This window comes from Phalacrocorax carbo (assembly GCF_963921805.1).
Source record: "Phalacrocorax carbo chromosome W unlocalized genomic scaffold, bPhaCar2.1 SUPER_W_unloc_1, whole genome shotgun sequence".
NCBI classification, from domain to species: domain Eukaryota; kingdom Metazoa; phylum Chordata; class Aves; order Suliformes; family Phalacrocoracidae; genus Phalacrocorax; species Phalacrocorax carbo.
The window spans coordinates 1,704,530-1,724,597 of record NW_026990243.1 but is presented as its reverse complement, the minus strand read 5'-3'; the positions used below and the strand labels follow the sequence as shown (position 1 = coordinate 1,724,597).

At 40.2% G+C, this 20,068-nt stretch overlaps 1 protein-coding gene across 1 annotated transcript in view; it reads right to left on the bottom strand.

The window, feature by feature from the left end:
• Positions 1-20,068, bottom strand: part of LOC135310811 (protein mono-ADP-ribosyltransferase PARP8-like) — a 203,583-nt gene that overhangs the window by 28,408 nt on the left and 155,107 nt on the right. The window contains exons 8-14 of the mRNA XM_064439804.1: positions 17,408-17,468; positions 16,256-16,346; positions 13,209-13,275; positions 11,362-11,487; positions 8,084-8,648; positions 6,063-6,116; positions 5,866-5,961 (exon numbers count right to left, since the gene is read on the bottom strand). Coding sequence (XP_064295874.1) covers positions 5,866-5,961; positions 6,063-6,116; positions 8,084-8,648; positions 11,362-11,487; positions 13,209-13,275; positions 16,256-16,346; positions 17,408-17,468 — 1,060 coding nt within the window. The remainder of the gene's footprint in view (positions 1-5,865; positions 5,962-6,062; positions 6,117-8,083; positions 8,649-11,361; positions 11,488-13,208; positions 13,276-16,255; positions 16,347-17,407; positions 17,469-20,068) is intronic.

Below are 20,068 nucleotides of genomic sequence, written 5' to 3'. Positions count from 1 at the left end.
CCTGTGGGGCTGGCTACAGCAGTGGAAGCAAAGAAACTGGCAGCACAGAGGTAAACCCATCTGGGCTGCCACATTGTGGCAAGATATTGCTGCCCGGGTAGGGAATCTGGTTGTAAAGGTACATCATGTGGATGCTCACGTCCCCAAGAGTCGGCCCACTGAAGAACATCGAAATAACCAGCAGGTAGATCAGGCTGCCAAGACTGAAGTGGCTGAGGTGGATCTGGACTGGCAACATAAGGGTGAACTATTTCTAGCTTGGTGGGCCCATGACACCTCAGGCCATCAAGGGAGAGATGCAACATACAGGTGGGCTCGTGATCGAGGTGTGGACTTGACCATGGACACTATTGCGCAGGTTATCCACGAATATGAAACGTGCACTGCAATCAAGCAAGCGAAGCAGTTAAAGCCTCTGTGGTATGTGGGACAATGGCTGAAATATAAATATGGGGAGGCCTGGCAGACTGACTATATCACATTCCCACAAACCCACCAAGGCAAGCGCCATGTGCTTACAATGGTGGAAGGAACCACCAGCTGGCTGGAAACATATCCCGTGCCCCATGCCACTGCCCGGAACACTATCCTGGGTCTCGAAAAACAAGTCCTGTGGTGACATGGCACCCCAGAGAGAATTGAGTCAGACAACGGGACTATTTTCTGAAACAACCTCATAGACAGCTGGGCCAAAGAGCATGGCATTGAGTGGGTGTATCACATCCCCTATCATGCACCAGCCTCTGGGAAAATCGAACAATAAAATGGATTGTTAAAGACTACACTGAGGTCCATGGGGTTGGAACATTTAAACATTGGGATACACATTTAGCAAAAGCCACCTGGTTAGTCACCACTAGGGCATCTGCCAGTCGAGCTGGCCCTGCCCAGTCAGAACTCTTACATACTGTGCACGTAAAAAATATTTTGGGGAAAACAGTCTGGGTTATTCCTGCCTCGGGCAAAGGCAAACCCATTCGTGCTTTTGCTCAAGGACCTGGGTGCACTTGGTGGGTGATGCGGGAGGATGGAGAAGTCTGATGTGTATCTCAAGTGGATTTGATTTAAGGTGAAAATAGCCAATGAACTGAATGTTATGATGTTATTTGCTATACAATATTTTATGTCATCTCTTTTGTGGTTGCTATATGTCTTATCAATGATACAACAGTAGAAATCTCCCAATTCATTGAAAATGATCTTTGATGAAACCAAGCAAAGTTCATCAGTGATGGAATGATGACTGGCTTCAATATGCTTCAATCCAACACCACACACACCACCTCTCCTGCCCTGAAAGACTGTTACCATAGATGGAGCCCAAATTCATGGACTGAATGAACTCAATGGACATTTTGTGGACATCTGTGGATATTTTGCAGAGGTGGTCCATAGACTAAGGGAATGATATGTGTGTATTACATCAAAGGATGGGAAGTGGGTTGGAGGGGTGGTTGGTGAGATTGTGTTGGATAGTATGGGACCTGGGCATGGCATAAATGGTATGGAATAAGGGGCGGAGAATGTGCTGGTTTTGGCTGTGATAGAGTTATTTTTTGTTATTTGTAGGCGGTATAGTGCTGATGGCACCTTGATGTTTTAATTGTTGTTAAGTAGTGGCTAAGTGTCAGCTAAGTAGTGACTACAGTAGTTAGGGACTTTTCCAGCTTCCCATGCTCTGCTACATGAAAAAAAAGCTGGGGGGGAGGGGCTACAGCCAAGTCGGCCTGACCCAAACTGACCAATGGGATATTCCATATCATATGACGTCATGACTAGTATATTAACTGGGAGAGGTGGCCAGTGGGGAAGCGGTTGCAGTTCAGAGACTGGTGTCATTGGTCGGTGGGTGGTGAGTGGTTGCAGCACTTGTTTGTTTTGGTTTTTAAAAAATGTTCCAGAAGGCAGAAGGGAAATGCATCATTAAGGGTACGCACACCCAGACATGACTCTGTGTGCATCTGTGTGGAGGAGCTGTTCTTTAAAGGAAGAGACTGTTGAACCATCCAGAACTATTTAGTCTGTGGCATCTCTTGTGATACAACCAACTACAGATAGAGACTAAGTGATGCCTTTGAGATATCCATATCTGTAGAAAACAGGATCAAGACACAGAATCTAAAAATAGAAGCAGACTGTAGCAAGGTTCTGATCATTATGAAATCTGATGAAGTTACTGTGGTATCAAAACCATGAACGCTCTAAAGCTCTTTATGAAGACTAAGGATACTACATATGGGATCCATTAAGTGACACAAGGCTAGATCGCATGTAGCCTCACCTTAAATGAAAGTCCCCTGCATTCTGCTTAATTAAGTACTGTATTTCTGAGATCTGCTGTTGTAGCAGTATTAAACATAAAGTGCTCTTTCAGTTGGGTCATTCTTTATTCCCTTTACATACATTTTACATATACATATGTGTATGTATGTGTGCAGCTAAAGCATGTAAATAAACCCTACAATTGACTACTTTAGGCTGCCTCTGCCAGAGCTCTCAGTAGACTGAAGCATAAATTTCCTTAAGATCCTTTGGCAAACTCATGCTCTGTTCAAACTGAGATCCTTTTTCAACTTCTATAGAACTGCAAACTCATTAATGGCTCTATATTGCTTAGTGAGCCATTCAAGCACACACAGTGCATGCTAGATTTCTTCCTGCTATCTTCTTCTCCCTGGGTTGTATAAGGACACCCTTTCATTTTTGCAAAGCTTGCTAGGTTATGTTGCTTGCAAAGTCACTGATGAATATGTGTTTAGTGGCTGTCCTAGTTTCAGCTGGGATAGTTAATTTTCTTCCTAGTAGCTGCTGTTGTAACCAGGGTGATGAAGTTAACCAGCCATGGATGTTGCTATACTCCTTGTACAGCCCTATCCAACTGGACATCAAGTCTGGGGACAATCAGTGTATTCTTTGATCTGTATTTTAGTCATTAGTTAGTCATTAATGCAAATGAAACAATAGACAATGTGTTTCTGTCAGAACCCCTCTTTTAAGGCTCAAAGCCTAATTTTTAGATCCCAAACCCTCACTTTTAGGGTCCAAACCTCTGTTTTAAGGATTAAAGCCTCATTTTTAGGTAGCAATGATTCAGGGGATAAATAGTTGGGCATTACTAATGCAATCTAGTGTAGCTCAACAAATGCTGGGGCCCGGAGCCAAAACTTAGCCAGGATAATGAGGTAGCCTTAACAGGAACAGCCTGCACAACGACTAAAACTTGTTGCTTTGGGGGAGTCAGAAAGACTTCAAGATAAGAAGTGCCTAAACAAAGTTACGATGACATTTGACCTTAAGAAAAGCAGATGTACAGAACCATAAAGATAAGGAACTGCAGAGCAAACACTAAACCAGAACAGATCATCCCTCAAGGACAGTATATACATAATCTCAGAACTGAGTTTGCGTGAAAGCAAGGGTTAACTAGCGGACACAGTGAGGAAGAGTATATCCTTCATCCAGAGACCCCTGATGACCACCCGGAGACACCAAGAGGCATGCGCAAATGACATTTGCATATGATGAAGATGTATATCTTTTATCAGAAAACCAATGAATATGTATATAGAGCATGTACTTAACTGGCACAATTAGATCTGACGGTGTGCACTGTGCACGTTAGGAGGAGCGATCCCTTGTGCATCCGGCGCCGCAAATAAAGAATGCCTGCTTTTTAACACTACATTGGTGTTACGAGGTTTATTCCCGATTTCGGTGACGCTATAGTGCTGTGTTTTGGATTTAGGATTAAAATAATGTTGATAACACACTGATGGTTTAGTTGCTGCTGAGCAATGCTTACACTAAGTCAAGGACTTTTCAGCTTCTCATACTGCCCTGCCAGCGAGGAGGCTGGAGGTGCACAAGAAGCTGGGAGGGGACACAGCTGGGACAGCTGACCCCAGCTGACCAAAGGGATATTCCATATCATATGATGTCTTGCTGAACAAAAATCTGGGCGGAGTTTGCTGGGGGTGGGGGCAGCTGCTGCTCAGGAACTGGCTGGGCATCGGTCAGCAGGTGGTCAGAAATTGCATTGTGCATCACTTGTTTTGTATATTCTTTTATCATTATTATTATTTTCCCTTCCTTTTCTGTCCTATTAAATTGTCTTTATCTCAACCTTTTTTCTGATCCTCTCCCCCATCCCACTGGGGGGAGTGAGCTAACAGCTGTGTGGTGTTTAGCTGCCTGCAGGGTTAAACCACAACAGCAGCAAACATGTTTGCACTTTCCTCTGTTTTGAAGCACTGACAAGCTCTCAAACGGATGGCTAAAATGAATCCTCTTTAAGCTGAAGGCAGAGAAAAGTAATTTTGAGGGATTTTGATCTCTAAGGTGGAAAAGCAAGAATAATTACGATTTTTTAATTTAGAGCAGATGACTTTCCATTCTGTTTTCTTTTAATAGTTCATCATGTGATCAGGAATAAATCCTACTGTTTGCTTTTTCCTATGGACAACAGATAAAACCCAATAATTTATATAATTGTTATCTAAACTTTGCTTATTATTCAATTTGTCTTATCTCAACCTGTCACAGGTAATATGCATAGCAGTGCATTCAAAGACAAGGAACAACAAGGAACTGGTGCCTTTTCTATAGGCTTCTAATCAGAGTTTGCTTGCTGATAAATCTGGCAGAAAAACATGTTTTTAAAAGGTAGATATGAGCTTGAAGAGGCAAATAAACACCTGATAAGAGTTTCAAAAGTACAGAGGTTTAACCATGACTTAAAAAGGTCTTAACTGAATTTTGCAAATCCTATTAGCAGCCTATTTACATACCCTGCCTGCAGTCAGAATGCCTGACTGTGGTGCCACTGAGTGTCATGGGGGATGATGCTGAGGTGACTTCTGCTACCATGTAAGCAATAACCTTCCTGAACTTAGTTCCATGGAACTATCATAGATGATGTCTGCTTCATCTTATGTGCAGTTGCTCACCACACTGTGGAGAAATTGGCAGATGAGGTGACAGACCATTCACACACTGATATTAAACAGTTTTCCATGGATTTAATCTTTTAAGGTTACTCAGGTTTCCATAGGATACAGGACAGGTGAAACAAGAAGGATTCTGAACTGCAAGGTCAGGCCTAAAGGTAAGAATTTTATTCTCCTATATAATCTTTTACAAAGCTGCACTGATCCAGTAGCTCCAGGCAGGGTGTATCTTTCATGACCAATATTGTTCTTTTTTACTATGCATTTGCCAGCAGCATTGCAAATTGCAAAATGCCTGGTTCCCAGTTATACAGGAATGAAAGGAAGGAAGAGCTGGCCAGCCCTTGGGCATACTGAACCACAACAGTGCCCCTGGACTAGGTCACTGCTAGATCAGACACTTCACAGAACATCTCCTTCTACTGCCTTTTTTATCACATTATGGAGGATGGTTCATTCCAGTGACCCATGAGCAAAAGCGTCAGAAGAACTTCATGACCTTGTAGCGTTAACGCCTCTGTATCTGAATACTCTGGTCATGGCTTGATAGGAGCTGAAGAACTGATGTGACCCTAAGCTTTTAAAATTGTGTCACAGGACAGGGAAAGCACTCTAATGCATTTCCTCTAGCTTATCTGGTTATGACTACTCTAGCACAATAGTGTTCAGTGAAATACAACTCTCCTTTATGTTTCTATGATTATTATACAAGCCTGCTTTCCATCTCCCTTGCTTGCAATAATTTTTTCAAATTTACAGTAAAATCTAGTTAATATGCATTATGTTTTTGCTTCTTAAAAGGATATTAGGATGAAACACACCTGAAATAATTCAATATTTTTATAACAGGTTTGTATTGTCCATTGCTATTTAAGGCATTAGAAAATGCATTGTTTATCTCAGCAAGTACACCACTTACCCTCAGCATAGGGCCATTCTGGAACACATGGGGTTCGTCACAAACTACACAGTATTCATTCAATACTGGTATCCGTTGCTCAGCAAATTCAATAGTCTGAGAACATTGAAAATTAGAAAAATATCATCTACTTAAAAATAATTAAGTCGGCTTATGCTCCACAGTGTTTCATAAATGGGTAAGATATGACATCCTACCTGCACAAGAAAGCCACGGTTGTGTACCAGAATGCATTTTGCACCATAATTTTGCTGCAAGGAAAAAGTTCAGGCAACTTCAGTGTTGGTAGACTAATTATAAGGAAATGGTAAAACATTTGTATTTTTTGTGTGCAAATATGTTAAACAATATTTGCATCTAAAAAGATCTCTCATTTACATAAACCAACCATTACAAATAATCATTCCTTTTACTGTTTGTGTGGGGTAGATTTTTAGCATTTCTTTTTAGTTCTTAGATCTGATGAGGTTTTGTATCTCAGCATACCAAAACCTTTAATCTCAAATGGAAACACCAGTGCCTTCACTCCATTCTAATAAACTGGCATTTGGTAACTTCCTTTAAATTAACTGTGTATTGTCTGTCCAAATATGGACTATATGCTTAGGCTTGAGTGACTAATGTAACTCTCAGAACAGCTGAAAAATCTTTTTCTTTTATATATTTACTAAGATCTCACTTCTGTGAGCACCATACTGACAGACCTCTGTGCTCAGATTCTTTCTGTCTTTTTATTTTAATGTACAACAAATACATTAGAAGGAACTTTTGTTATAGGAGTCAGTAAGGTACAAAATTCCCTCTGGGCTGGTATCTATCTCAATCAACCCCTGTTCTGAATAAGAGTCCATTTACAGCTTTTTTGTTTGTTTATAGTCTTATTTCCTTTCATTCCTCTAACTGCTTATTTGGGAAACTTTTCCCTTTTTTTCTCCTGGGAAATAATCCTCCTAATTGTATTTGTATATGAGATTCAAATATTTAAGATGAGAACTGAAGAGAAATTAGGGTCCTGATTCACTGCTTCCACATTCCACTGACTTCAAATTGCAGTTAGTCACCCAGGTTACCCATATGCAGGTGCCTGCATGTAAAATGTGACATAGACTCTTGATGCCCTTCTGCTAACATCAGTCAAACTGCATGTGACCATGTATGTGATGATTTTCCCTCAAAGTAAATGCATTATAGCAATAAATTACTGGTAGTTTTTACAGACTGTCAAGCAGGGCTTGCATTTTTTCCATATCAGCTGATAACATCAGTAATGAAACCACTTAGTCAACTCTTCATTATCTTATCAAAATCAATGAGACATTTTATATTAAAGTCAGGAGAGAAAAGTCTGCTAAGTTCAGACATCCTTTGCTGATTCAGAAAAAAATGAATGTCTGAACTGTGAGAAGTAAAAAGTCTATTGGCTCACCTTAAATTAATTTTGCTGTGCACATTACAGGAACCAACCACACAGCATGTATATAAATGATTTTATGATAGTATATCACTGCTTTTAGATTTGAGTATAGCTCACAGCTTAGTTTACTAATTTACCATGAGACATAACACACACAGTGTAACTTCATTATTCAGAATACACTATTTTGAATATACGTATGGTATTTCAAGCAAGAATAAGCTTTTGCACACTGAGAACATCAAGATACTGCCAGGCTAAAGGAGTGGAGAGAACTGTCTCCTAAGTGCCTCTCCCCAAGTCTAACACAGAAAACAGAGCAGTGCCTTGAAAGAGCACAAACAGACCCACTCTTTCCTCTAAAGTATAAAAGCTATCTTTTAAGAGGCAGAGGCAGAAGAATGAATTTTGAGAGCTCTTTCTTAAATTTAAGAATATGTGCTACCCTTTGTTTTCCCAATTGATCCTATCACTGGGGAAAGAAAGGGGGCCACAATGGGCCTAATTCCTTCCCCAACTTCCGGCTGCCACCAACACATTTGAAGGTTAAACCTTTCACAAAGCACAAATGTGCAAGAGGTGAGCTAAATCATTACTGCACTCCTGCCAGTATGATGATGATGATCACAGCTGAAAAGACCAGAAGGAGAGGTGACTTGGCACCTGAACGAGTCAATGGACGGCTGCTTCCCCCATGAAGCAAATGGGGAAATGAGAAAAGTATTAATGTCTTTGCATAATAAGCATAATAGTACATTTGGAAAATAATAGGAGGAAAATGAGCAGAATAAAATTATTACGCACAGCAGCTTGTGAAGGTGATGGTGAAGATGGTGTTAAGATACCAATAAGCCCTGAGGTAAGAGAGAGACTCCTGTCCTCTGCTATAGTGGACTCCTTGAAAGGCTCTATTTTGGATGATTTAGAAGCATTGAAATAAGTCTTGCTGAGTAACTTGTGATTCTTCAATCCATCCAGTTCTTCCATTCTAAGATTACTGGAGTAGGACCTGCTTAAAAGTTTGTGGGGCTTCAAGGTGCTGTTGTGCTCACATCGAGGGTCCCCAGAACATGACCTACTAAATAGCTTATGGGGCTTTAAAGTGATGCAGTCCTCCTGCTTGACAGCTGCATAGCAAGAATGGTTCAACACTTTGTGTGATTTAATAGCTATTGTCTGTTCAGCCCTAGGGTCATTTGATAATGAGTGGCCAAAGGTTTTGAAAGATTTTGTGGCACACACATCTTCTGCCTTAACTGTGTTAGAGTAAGTCCTTCTCAGTAGTTTGTGAGTTTTGGAGATCCCATCCTGTTCTGACTTTAGTTTTGATTTATTTTTACCACAGCCAGGTGGAGGATAACTTGGCGACCTTAAAAATATAGAAAGGGAAGACATAGTTAGAGAATAATCAGTCTTGTGAAAATGAAACAAGCAAATCCAGACATATGTACAAATTTTTAAGTGCCACCTGTCTTTATGTATTTGACTAGTGATAAACACAGCCCAACATTAAAAAAAAAAAAGACCAATTGTATGTAGGACTAATTTCCCAATACCAAATGGACATCTTATTCCTATCTATACACAAACCCATCTATTGAGAAGATGACTAATACTTAAGACGAGTTAAAGCTATATCCTTACAGCTCTTTGTAAAGGTCCTGTCATGGTTTTAGCTGGGATAGAGTTAATTTTCTTCACTGCAGCTGGCATAGTGCTGTGCTTTGAACTTAGCATGAAAACAATGTTGAGATAACACACATGTTTTGGTTGTTGCTGGGTAGTGCTTGTACTAGTCAAGGACTCTTCTAGCTTCCCATGCTCTGCCAGGTGCACAAGAAGCCGGGAGGGGAGGGGGCACAGCTAAGAGAGCTGATTCAACCTGGCCAAAGGGATATTCCATATCATGTAATGTCATGCCCAGTATGTTAACTGGGAGGAGCTGGATGGGGGGGGGTAGGGAAGCAATCGCGGCTCGGGGACAGGCAGCATCGGTTGGCAGGTGGTGAGCAGCTGTATCATTTGTGTTTCTGTATTTTTTTCTTTTCCATTTTATTATATTATCATTATTGTCATTATTATCATAATCATTATTATTATAATTATTATTTTATTGTAATTATTAAACTGTTCTTATCTCAACCCACAAGTTCTTTTGCTCTTCCGATTCTCTCCCCCATCCCACAGGGGTGGGGGGAGTGAGCGAGTGGCTGCGTGGTGTTTAGTTGCTGACTGAGGCTGAACCACGACAGGTCCCTTTGTCTCTAAACAAACCATTTATTCAAGGGATTAGCTTTGAAATGAAACCCACATATTTCATACAAGATTATATCACATTTTTCTTATCAAAATCTATCTTTCCTATGTAATCATCATGGCATAATCCCATTAAAGTTATTGTCTTTTGGACACAGCATAACAAATTCTATGTCCAGATCCAATGGAAGTTGTAATGAGCAGTGATACTTGCTTTAATTCAGCTGAAATGAACATTTTTTTTTTAAATCCAAATAATCTGGGTGCTTTGTGGAAGACAATTTCATGCTCTTGTCTTCTGTTTTAGACAAATTCTAGCTCTGTAACACTAGAAATGAGAATGCGAGGGACCTACATTATGAATGCAGAAAGTAAAGAACAAAATGGTTTTATTAAACAACATTCACATGAACTGTCACATTTCTATAAGGTTCATGTTTACCTGTCCTTGCAAAGAAAGAACCGGTATCAGGTATGCTGAATTGTTTTTCTACATTTTACAAGCAACCCCAATCTTTGGAGTATTTTTGGGCTTTGATCAAAAAGAAAAAAGTGAAACCCCAAGGGGAGAGGCTGACAGGTTTCACCACCCTGTTAGCAAGTGGTGACAGTGGAAATTGCATATGAAGGTTGTTGACTCACTGTTGCAGTTGGCTCATCACCACCCTTGGGCAGACAGAAGGTAGGAATGGTGCTCTAGGGGGAGAGAGAGGGTCCCTGTGTTTGGGTTGAGCGGTCTTTGGACAGGCACCGCAGCAGCAGCCAAATCAAGAGGAGAAAGATCGGGCTGGCTTTTATATGCCCTTTCTGAATAAAACCAAACCCCAAGTTACAGCCTGCACTAGGCAATGGTGTGTGGCATGGTAGGGAATGGGTAAGCGTTCTACATAAAATACCATCTTCCTCTTCTACCTTTGAAAAGACAAATAATCTTTTGTTATCTTTGACATTCCTCCCTTCTTCAATGTGAGTGATCACTGTATTGCTTCTCTTTTTTATACATGGAATTTAGAATGGTAAAATTAATCAAAAAAAGGGAATGTTCAAAGAAGCATTCAATTCAAATGTACAGAAGGGGTGATCTGTCAACCCTTCATAAGCAGGAAAACACACTAGAGTAAATAGTCACATTCTTGAAAGAGGTAAAATCAGAGCCTGATTTTATAGACACTTTTTAAAGAGTATGAGTAACTGGAAGAAGTCATAATGAATTCAAATGAACTATTCACAAACTTCTTATGTTTTTAATGCCTTTCTTCTTTGAAATTCTGTGCTTGCATTTCAGAAGTGGTGAACATGCATGTACTCCAACAGTGGAGAGGGGTGGGTGCTCAGCAGCTCTAAAGATCAGTCTTTCATTAATGACCATACTAGTTTTAAAAATTAAAAATATACACAGCTGTGGAAAGAACATCTAGACAACCACAACATTTTTAATATGTATATATAAATATATTTAATATCTATAATATATATATTTAATATATATATTATTGCTATTCAAGTAACAGTCAAATGCTACCAAGCTAGTAAAGATACAAATACAACCAAGGTAAGTAATATAAAATGAATTATTTCCAATCCTAGATTAATCATGGCTGTTTCAGAGAGCAGGGCACTGAAATGCTCTGCCTTCAAATAGTCTTAGAAGTTGCAAGAGTACCCAGTTCACTTTTGACGTCATGCAAGGCAAGGACTGGAAACCTATGAGATAAGATATAAATAGAGCACTTTTCTGTGGAGAAAAGTCAGCATTTCACCTTGTGAAGTCTGCTGTGGATTTTTAACAGGATATGATGGTAACAGCTCATTTTCCTTGCTATTACCTGTGCAATGTAGAAAAGATGTGCAGAGGGGATTTCACCTTTTTGTTAGACACCTTCTTATTGTGCATACAGTTAGATTTCTCTTTGCTCTTCTTCCACTGTTGTGTAACAAATGTCTGCATGATTCTGCAAATTAGAAAAGAAAAATTTTCTTATCCTAGCCAAGACATACTCTCTTTAATACTAGGGTCTCTCAGTTCACCATGTAGGTGACATGATGCAATGTCCTCAGACAGAGTTTCTCTGTCACATATGTGGACTGACAATTGGGTGCTTCAGCTCCTCAAAAATACTTTTCTTTTCCCTGCATAAAACTAATTCACATGGAACTCTTATTGAGAATACAATCTGTGTAAACAACTACTGCAAGACTTCTATAATTATGCCTCTCATGGAGATCTAGAGACAAACTGATTCAAAGGCATTCTATCCAACTATAGGCATCTGTCTCTCAAGTGACTACAGAGGTAGGCTACAGCATCCACGCTGCTCAAGTAGGAACATATTCTCCTAAAGCAGAAACATGGAGGTAGGGATGTTGAATATTACGCTACCCAAAGGGATTTACAGAGAAGACAGAGCCATATGATTCCCCGAGATGCACAGCAAAAGGCAGTGGTCACAACTCATAGCAAGTGAAGCTAAAAATCATAAAGGCTATAAAGAAAAGACATCCACAGAAGACTGGTTAAGTACAACAGGTTGCCCACAAAGGCCCAAGATTTTCACAGCTCAGCTGCCTGAGGCCCTGAAGTGAACTAATCTAACTTTGAAGTCAGCCTTACTTGGAGCAGGACGGTGCACTAGGTGACCTCCAGCAGTCCCTTCTAAGCCAAATTACTCTGTGACTCTAATCTAACAGTGGGGGGTCTATGAGTGATAAAGTCAAAGTGGAAGTTGTTATGGACTATATAAAAATTTTATTGACTCTTCAAAGATGAATATCCTGTTGCTCACAGCCATGAGGGGCCACAGAGTTCATAGGTATGCTGACTTCAGCTCAACTGTGAATTAAGCAGATATGTACCTGAAAATGTCTTATGGGAACCTTTGGTAATTACCCAATGCACAAATCTGAGACAGTGTAAATACTGAAATGTTTTAAGAGACTTTTCATGCTTGGGGAGCTTTTAATTTTTTTTCTTCAAAGTCATATACCATAGAGATTTTAATAACATTGCTTCATTTGTATGATTACGAAAATGCTGCACTGAATGTCTTTAAACACCAAACAGCAAAAGATTTTTTTCCTTAAGGGATTCTTACCATTGTAAGGGTCAGATATTTATGCCTATATTCTTGTCACTTTATTACACATACAAAAGCATATGTGAAAAGAAGACTCAGCAAAATGTTATTAAATTGAATTGTACTATGAACACATGAAACTCCTAATTTTTTCAAGTATTCTTCCCTCTTGTCATACAAAACATGGATGACCTAACTACTGTGGTACGTCCTAGAGGCCACCATGAAAGCATAGCCCCCTTAGGGTATGCATGATGCTAAAAATGATTGCTGCTCCAGAGGCTTCACAATCTAAGCAAAAACATGTAACTGAACACTCCTAGCTACAGTCTTTCTGAACTTTTGTAGCTTACTTCCTAAATAGCAGTAAAGTGACAGAAAACCCTGGCAGGCAGCACAAATCAAGTTCTCTCCAACAACTGTCAAAACTGAACTTAAAAAGGCAAAATCTGTTATTTTTTATTTAAAGAAAAACAAGTTCAAAATACTTTGATCCAACTAACCTGACAACCCGTGAATTTTATCCTACTTGACATGGTCTGGGAACGGAGAGCTTAATATTTACTTAAAAACAGGAGTTTACACTTTTCCAGACTTACTTTTTCAGCTGATGTCCCAGCCCAAATCTTTCCTTAGTGGAGATCTGAAATACATCCACAGTTGGCACTATGGAAAAAGGAGATATTGTTGATATATGAACTTAAAGCAATAATCAAGAACTCATGACCATACAAGTCACATTTAAGGACCCTGTTCTATCTGGACCTTTACTATAGGCAATGTCATTGAAGCAATGGTGAAAGCAGACACGTCATCTAAGTCTAGGAAGAAATGAATGGTCCTTTTTGGAATATTAGCCAATATAATTTGTAATTTTACAAATGAGTATTTTAGAAATTGAATTCCCCAAAATGTATCTCTTCCCACTAACTTTAATTACATAAATATATGTTGGGTGGGTTTTTTTTTTTTGTTGTTTTTTTTTTTATATATTACAGAAGTACTAGAGAGCAGCATCATATTAAATGTATCTGGACTGGTAATTCATCTCATCTAATCTCTTAAACTTTCTTCCAAGTAAGTAGTCTTTACACACTACAGTTCCTATGACTACAAAGAAAACCTAGAGTGGAATAAACTGAATTAACTAATATCTGGGTTTTCTTTCTGAGGGTGTTTTAATACAAGATTCATAATCATAATCTAAGTGCCTGGAATTTTCCTCAAGACACGCCCTAATGTTGGTATATCCATATTCATCTGTCAGAAAATTGAAAGTGTAAGGGGTGAAAGCTGGAAATTAGCTCCTGCTATTACTAAAATCCTTTAATAACATTTACTAGATAGAAGTGACAGATGGAATCCAGCACTTGTTAAGAGACTCTCAGGTCCTCGAGGCAGAAAAACAGCCAACACATATTACAAGCACAAATAGACTTTATATTTTGAATTACATAAGGAAGTAATGACTATAGTAAAATAAAAAGGAATGGAAACAAGAAATCCGGGGTTCATTCAAATTTCAGTAGAAAAAGAAAATCAGTATTTTAAAATCTATATTATTCTGATCACTCAGCCAGATTTTATTCAGAATGTCAAAGTTTATCCTTAATTTCACTTTAATAAATTAATTTTTAAAATAAAATACTATATATATATAAAACCTGGCCATCCAATTTCACTTAGTTCAAAGCACTGTATATACCTTTTCTCTAATGTTATTATTCAAATATAATCTGATCTTATAAAGACAAACTGATATATTTTTCAAAAGGGATAAATGATTTGATTAGGGGTATCAATGTCTTTAGATTGTCAAATTTAGAACACACGGTAGGGGGAGAATATTTTCAGTTAGAATCATCAGCAATCATAAAATCTGATTTTGATAAAATAGATCAGCAATCGTAAAACCTGACATTTAGACTACAATTGTTGTCTAAGCTCTAGAGCCAGAGGAGACAGCTCAGTACCTCCAAAGGCTGATTCATCCTAATGTAAGACAGGTTTCTAAGGCATGTGGGAGAAACTGCCCACAGGTACAATAATGAGACAAGGAATTAACTAGAAGAATGACTATCTAAAATCAGAATATTAAACAGCTACAATGTGGTATGTATACCTCCCATTGTGCTTTGGAGTATACTGCATTTCTGTTTCTTTTCTCAATGAACAGAAAGTACTATAGGAAAAAAATATGTAGCATAAAGTTATGGCCTGGTAGTCTCAAAACAACATAATTAAGGGCAAAGAGTAATACACAGAGAAAGAGTTCTGTTAACAAAAAAGATAGTGGATCTCATTGTCCTTTTCTGATAAACAAAGAAACATGAATGCAATAGCAGCTGAGCTCATAAAATCAGTAGTAGCAAAGCACTTGCCTCTGGCCCTGATCTTGCCTTTCTTGGTACTCAGGCATTCCCCCAATGTCAGCTGCAGGACTGGGAACTAAGCTTCCTGTTTTCACCTTGTCAATGATGCAGAAGATATCTTGTTGTTACTTCTCATTTCACTAGATCATTTCTTACTGCACGCTGCTTTTCATGCTTCGCCCTCTCTTATTTGCTGCACTTTTTATTTTTTAAATTACATTTTGATAGAAATATTCTGAATCCTAACACTGCTACCTGCTATGGCAAATACATATTTTAAGATCTGCATATTTACAAAAAAGATTGAAGCAATAAAATACTGACAAAAAGACCAAAGTCAAGCAAAAAAATAATGACTGATGCAATGCAATGCTTATTTGAATGAATAGGATATAGCTTATAGTTAAAACTGGCAGACAACATATCCTATAAAAATAGCTCATTGGGACATATTTTGCTAAACATATTATGACTGGAATTATCTATTCATTTTCCAGAGGCAGAATTTTCCCACAGATACAAGCCTGAACTGACAGCTTGCACTAGAAGCCTCCAAAGCCAGACAAGTTATGATCTAAATTACATACTTAGTTCTGACTTCCCATTGTAAAAATATATCTGAAGTTGACTCTTGCATATGAATGTTTCCAAATCTTCAGTCTCAGTTGATTCTTCATGAGTTTGACCATTTTTACTCTCATGAGGAAGCTTTATTCACGTAGCAACCAGAGAGTAGGATGTCAACATAACATTATAAAATTCTCATTCAAATTTAAAGATCCCCAGAGTTCACACAGTCATACAGAAATCAGAAGCTGGCAGGATAATTATCATGGCCTGATTCTTCAAAGGTGCATGAAAAAGGGCATATTAATGTGCTGCACAGATCTGTGTATGTATACCTTATCAGTGATAACTGCATCTGTGAGATGATCCCTGATTTCCAAAATCAGGAAATCACATATTAGAAACTGTCAATCTTTATTCCTTAACCCCTGGTTCCTAGGGAAAGCAGCTGCATTTCAAAGGATATAAAGAAAACAAGTTCAAAAACTCAACCTATGAAAGTTTAAACTAGATGCCCATGCCATTATTGAGGGCCTAGCCATGCAAATATATGCAAGCATAATTTCAAACCAGTAGGACTGCTCTCAGCAGTAGATTTAAATACATGCAGGGTCAAAGATTTGGCAGTAAATGAGTATCTATCACTTAGTACATGGCTCAGACCAATACACCATACAAGGCACATGAAGAATACACAGGTGACTAACCTGGACCATTTAAATACTGTGTAAGTGAACAGTGCAATCGCACTATTATAGGCTCTGTGCGAATTACATCCCAAGCCTCAGCAATCTCTTCCTAGTTCAAGATAAAAAGAAAACAACAGACGCCATTAGCCATCATGAGGAACTGCTGTATTTTGTCAGTCTACCTTAGGGTTGTTATAAACACCATCGATCCATTTACCCAGTTGTGGAATATCTACTCCAACTTTAAACTTGAGATTTAGGAGAAAATATTGCCTGCTGATGTCTCTAAGAGCAGTGATAGACTGCTTCCAGTTCTTGAGTACGCTCATTTAAACGGAGCACAGGTTTCTACGCAACACTACATCTGCAGCACAGGCAGACATGTTCCCATCTATCATGAGCTACTGCTTCAAAGCTGAGAAGCAAAGGAGCAAATAAAGACAGAAAGGAAACTCATCCCATAACATAGGGCAAAAGAAACATTTGCTCCTCAAGACTGATTAAAATAATTCAAGGTATGATCAGATTTTCTTAAATTTTAGAAGAGCCTGAGAGCTTATGTGCTATGCTGACCTGAGAATATGACATAGCTGTGCAAAAGGTAATGATGCCCCTAAAAGCACTAATTTTCATTCTGCATCTAGAGGACAGGAAGTTACTGCACAGATGAGGTGAGAAAGTGTGGAGTTAATGACAGCATAACTGTTACAAAAGCCATGCTGCCAGTTGACAGCACCACTATCCTGTCTCCTTTGCCACTCAAGCCTCTCCCTAATCAGCTGAAGATGTTGAGAAGCACACAGGAAAGCTCCAGCCAAGGTTATCTTCCCCCCAGGACTCTATGAAGTGCTTTCACCTAACTAATGTCTAGGAGAGCAAAAAAAAAAGTATTATTTCATTTATATCAGTTAAAACATTTACAATTCACAAATCATGCTTGAAAGGAAATACATGTGCAGTAAATAAAAGCCTACAAAACATCCTAACATTGTGATCATAAAAGGAAAAGGAAACCTTTCCACTGAGTAGCAATCAATAATGTGACAGCCACTTATGAAGATCAAGGCTCTGAAAAAGGAATGTCTCAGTGGTTGTCTAGACAGTCTGATGTATAGCAGAATTAAATGGGTATTAATGTTCATTATGTAATCCTGTGATTAGATTACTTACATCAAGAAAGCTAACATCAATATGTAGATCAATATCTACATCATCAATGGCTCCATATTCCCTGAAAGGAAAGAATTACATTACATTAGAGTTCTTTAAGATACTCCTCAACCTAGAAGCACTTAGAACAGAGAAGACATTATAAAATATAATCTTGTCTGTAAAAGCAGAATGGTGATAAAATACATATCTACATAGACTGGATCAATATTCCCAGTGCTAGACTGTCTGCTACACTGAAACCTGTCATGGATTTGGCTGGGATAGAGTTAATTTTCTTCACTGTAGCTGGTATAGTGCTGCGTTTCGGATTTAGTATGAGAATAATATTGATAACACACTGATGTTTTAGTTCTTGCTAAGTAGTGCTTGCACTAGTCAAGGACTTTTCCAGCTTCACATGCTCTGCCAGGGGCACAAGAAGCTGGGAGGGGAGAGGGCACATCAAAGGAAAGGTGCTGCTCCAGTTTCCAGTAAGCAGTTCACCAGACAGAGGAGTAGAAGCGCAGATTTTATTTCTGACCTTAATAGAGGGACTACTGATTTGCATTTACAGTAAGTGAGTTGCGAATGCCACGATCGGGACTAGAGGGCCCTGCCTCCAGCCAGGTGGAGGAAAGGGACAACTGGGTTTACTAGACTGTGTGGCGCCAATGGCCTGGCACATCAGACCCACAAGAGTATAAGGATTTAGTAGACACTGGTGCACAGTGCACCCTAATGCCATCAAATTAGGGGCAAGAACCCATCAGCATTGCTGGAGTGACAGGGGGATCCCAAGAGCTAACTGTATTGGAGGCCGAAGTGAGCCTAACTGGCAATGAGTGGCAGAAGCACCCCATTGTGACTGGTCCAGAGGCTCCGTGCATCCTTGGCATAGACTACCTCAGGAGAGGGTATTTCAAGGACCCAAAGGGGTACAAGTGGGCTTTTGGTATAGCTGCCTTGGAGATGGAGGGAATTAAGCAGCTGTCTACCTTGCCTGGTGTCTCGAAGGAACCTTCTGTTTTGGGGTTGCAGAGGGTCAAAAGAGACGATTGCTACTGCAACAGTGCACTGGCAGCAATATCGAAACAACTGAATCTCCCTGATTCCCATCCATGAGCTCATTTGTCGACTGGAGAGCTAAGGAGTGATCAGCAAGACCCGCTCACCCTTTAACAGTCCCATATGGCCAGTGCGGAAGTCTAATGGAGAGTGGAGACTAACAGTAGACTATCGTGGCCTGAATGAAGTCACTCCACCGTTGAGTGCTGCCGTGGCGGACATGCTGGGACTTCAATACTAACTGGAGTCCAAGGCAGCCAAGTGGTATGCCACAACTGATATTGATAATGCATTCTTCTCAATCCCTCTGGCAGCAGAGTGCAGGCCTGTGCTGGTTTTGGCTGAGAAGGGGTTAATTCTCCTCACTGTGGGAGTCGGCTACCTTTCCAGCTTCCCGCGCTCTGCCGCGTGGCGGGGGGGGGGGCGGCTGGGAGGGGCAGGGCCATGGTGGGGGCGGCTGACCCCGACCGGCCAATGGCAGGTTCATTCCATACCATGTGACACGATGACCAGTATATTGAGGGGGGGCAGTGGCAGTGCGGGGGCGGCGCGGCGGCGGGCGGTTGCGGTGCGTGTGGTTTGTTTCGGCGGTTCGTCCCCTCCCCTCCCCTCCCCTCACCCCTCCCCTCCCCTCCCCTCACCCCTCCCCTCCCCTCACCCCTCCCCTCCCCTCCCTTCACCCCTCCCCTCCCCTCCCTTCCCCACTCCCCCCTCCCCCCGGGCCTTTGCGCCTCTCGTTGTTCTCCTTTACATTACATTTCTATTGTTGATTCTTTTATTTTTAATTATTAAACTGTTCTTATCCCAACCCACGAGCGTTACCCTTCTGATTCTCTCCCCCATCTACCGGTGGGGGAGTGAGCGAGCGACTGTGTGGGGCTGAGCTGCCGGCTAAACCACGACAGTCTTTTTGGCGCCCAACGTGGGGCTCAAGGGTTGGAGATAACAACAGCTGCTGGTCACAGCACCATGTTGTCCTTTTTGCAGTTGGTGTTAAAAATCGGTGTTGGTTTGTTGAGTCTGCTGTGTTCTGCTGTGATTAGTAATGTTTTGCCTACAAGATTTGTTATACAAACACTCGTTTTCAGCTTTCTCTGGTATTTGGGGTTTTTGCTGAAACCGTTACTGTACGTCGGATACCACCTTGTTGAGGCAATTAGCAATTATACCTCCTCCTCGGAGAGATTTTATATGGAGGAAATACAGAATAGTACCTTTGCAACTTTGTTCTATGATGTCTGTGCCTTTGTTACAACAACCTTTTTGTACCTTGAACATCCTTGGGTGGTTAAGGTGCACTTATTGTTAGTTTTTGGGCATGTTGTTTTGGTTTTGACTAAGCAACTTAAGAATATCACCCAGAAATCTGCCCCGAGGCTTGATAGTTAGGAGTGGCAGGGCATTTGGGATAGCATGGGCAAATACCTAGGGCAGTGGGCACCCCCAGTGTTTTGGAGTTTCACCCCCGAACAAGTGCAGAATCCTAAAAAACTAGTAGAATATTTGGAGAAAGTATGTTGTTATGCTGGGAACTCCAGAGAGACACAGATAACTGCAACATGCTGGGGTCTGGCCCATGCATACCGAGCCCTGCTCAACAGTATTCAGTGCACC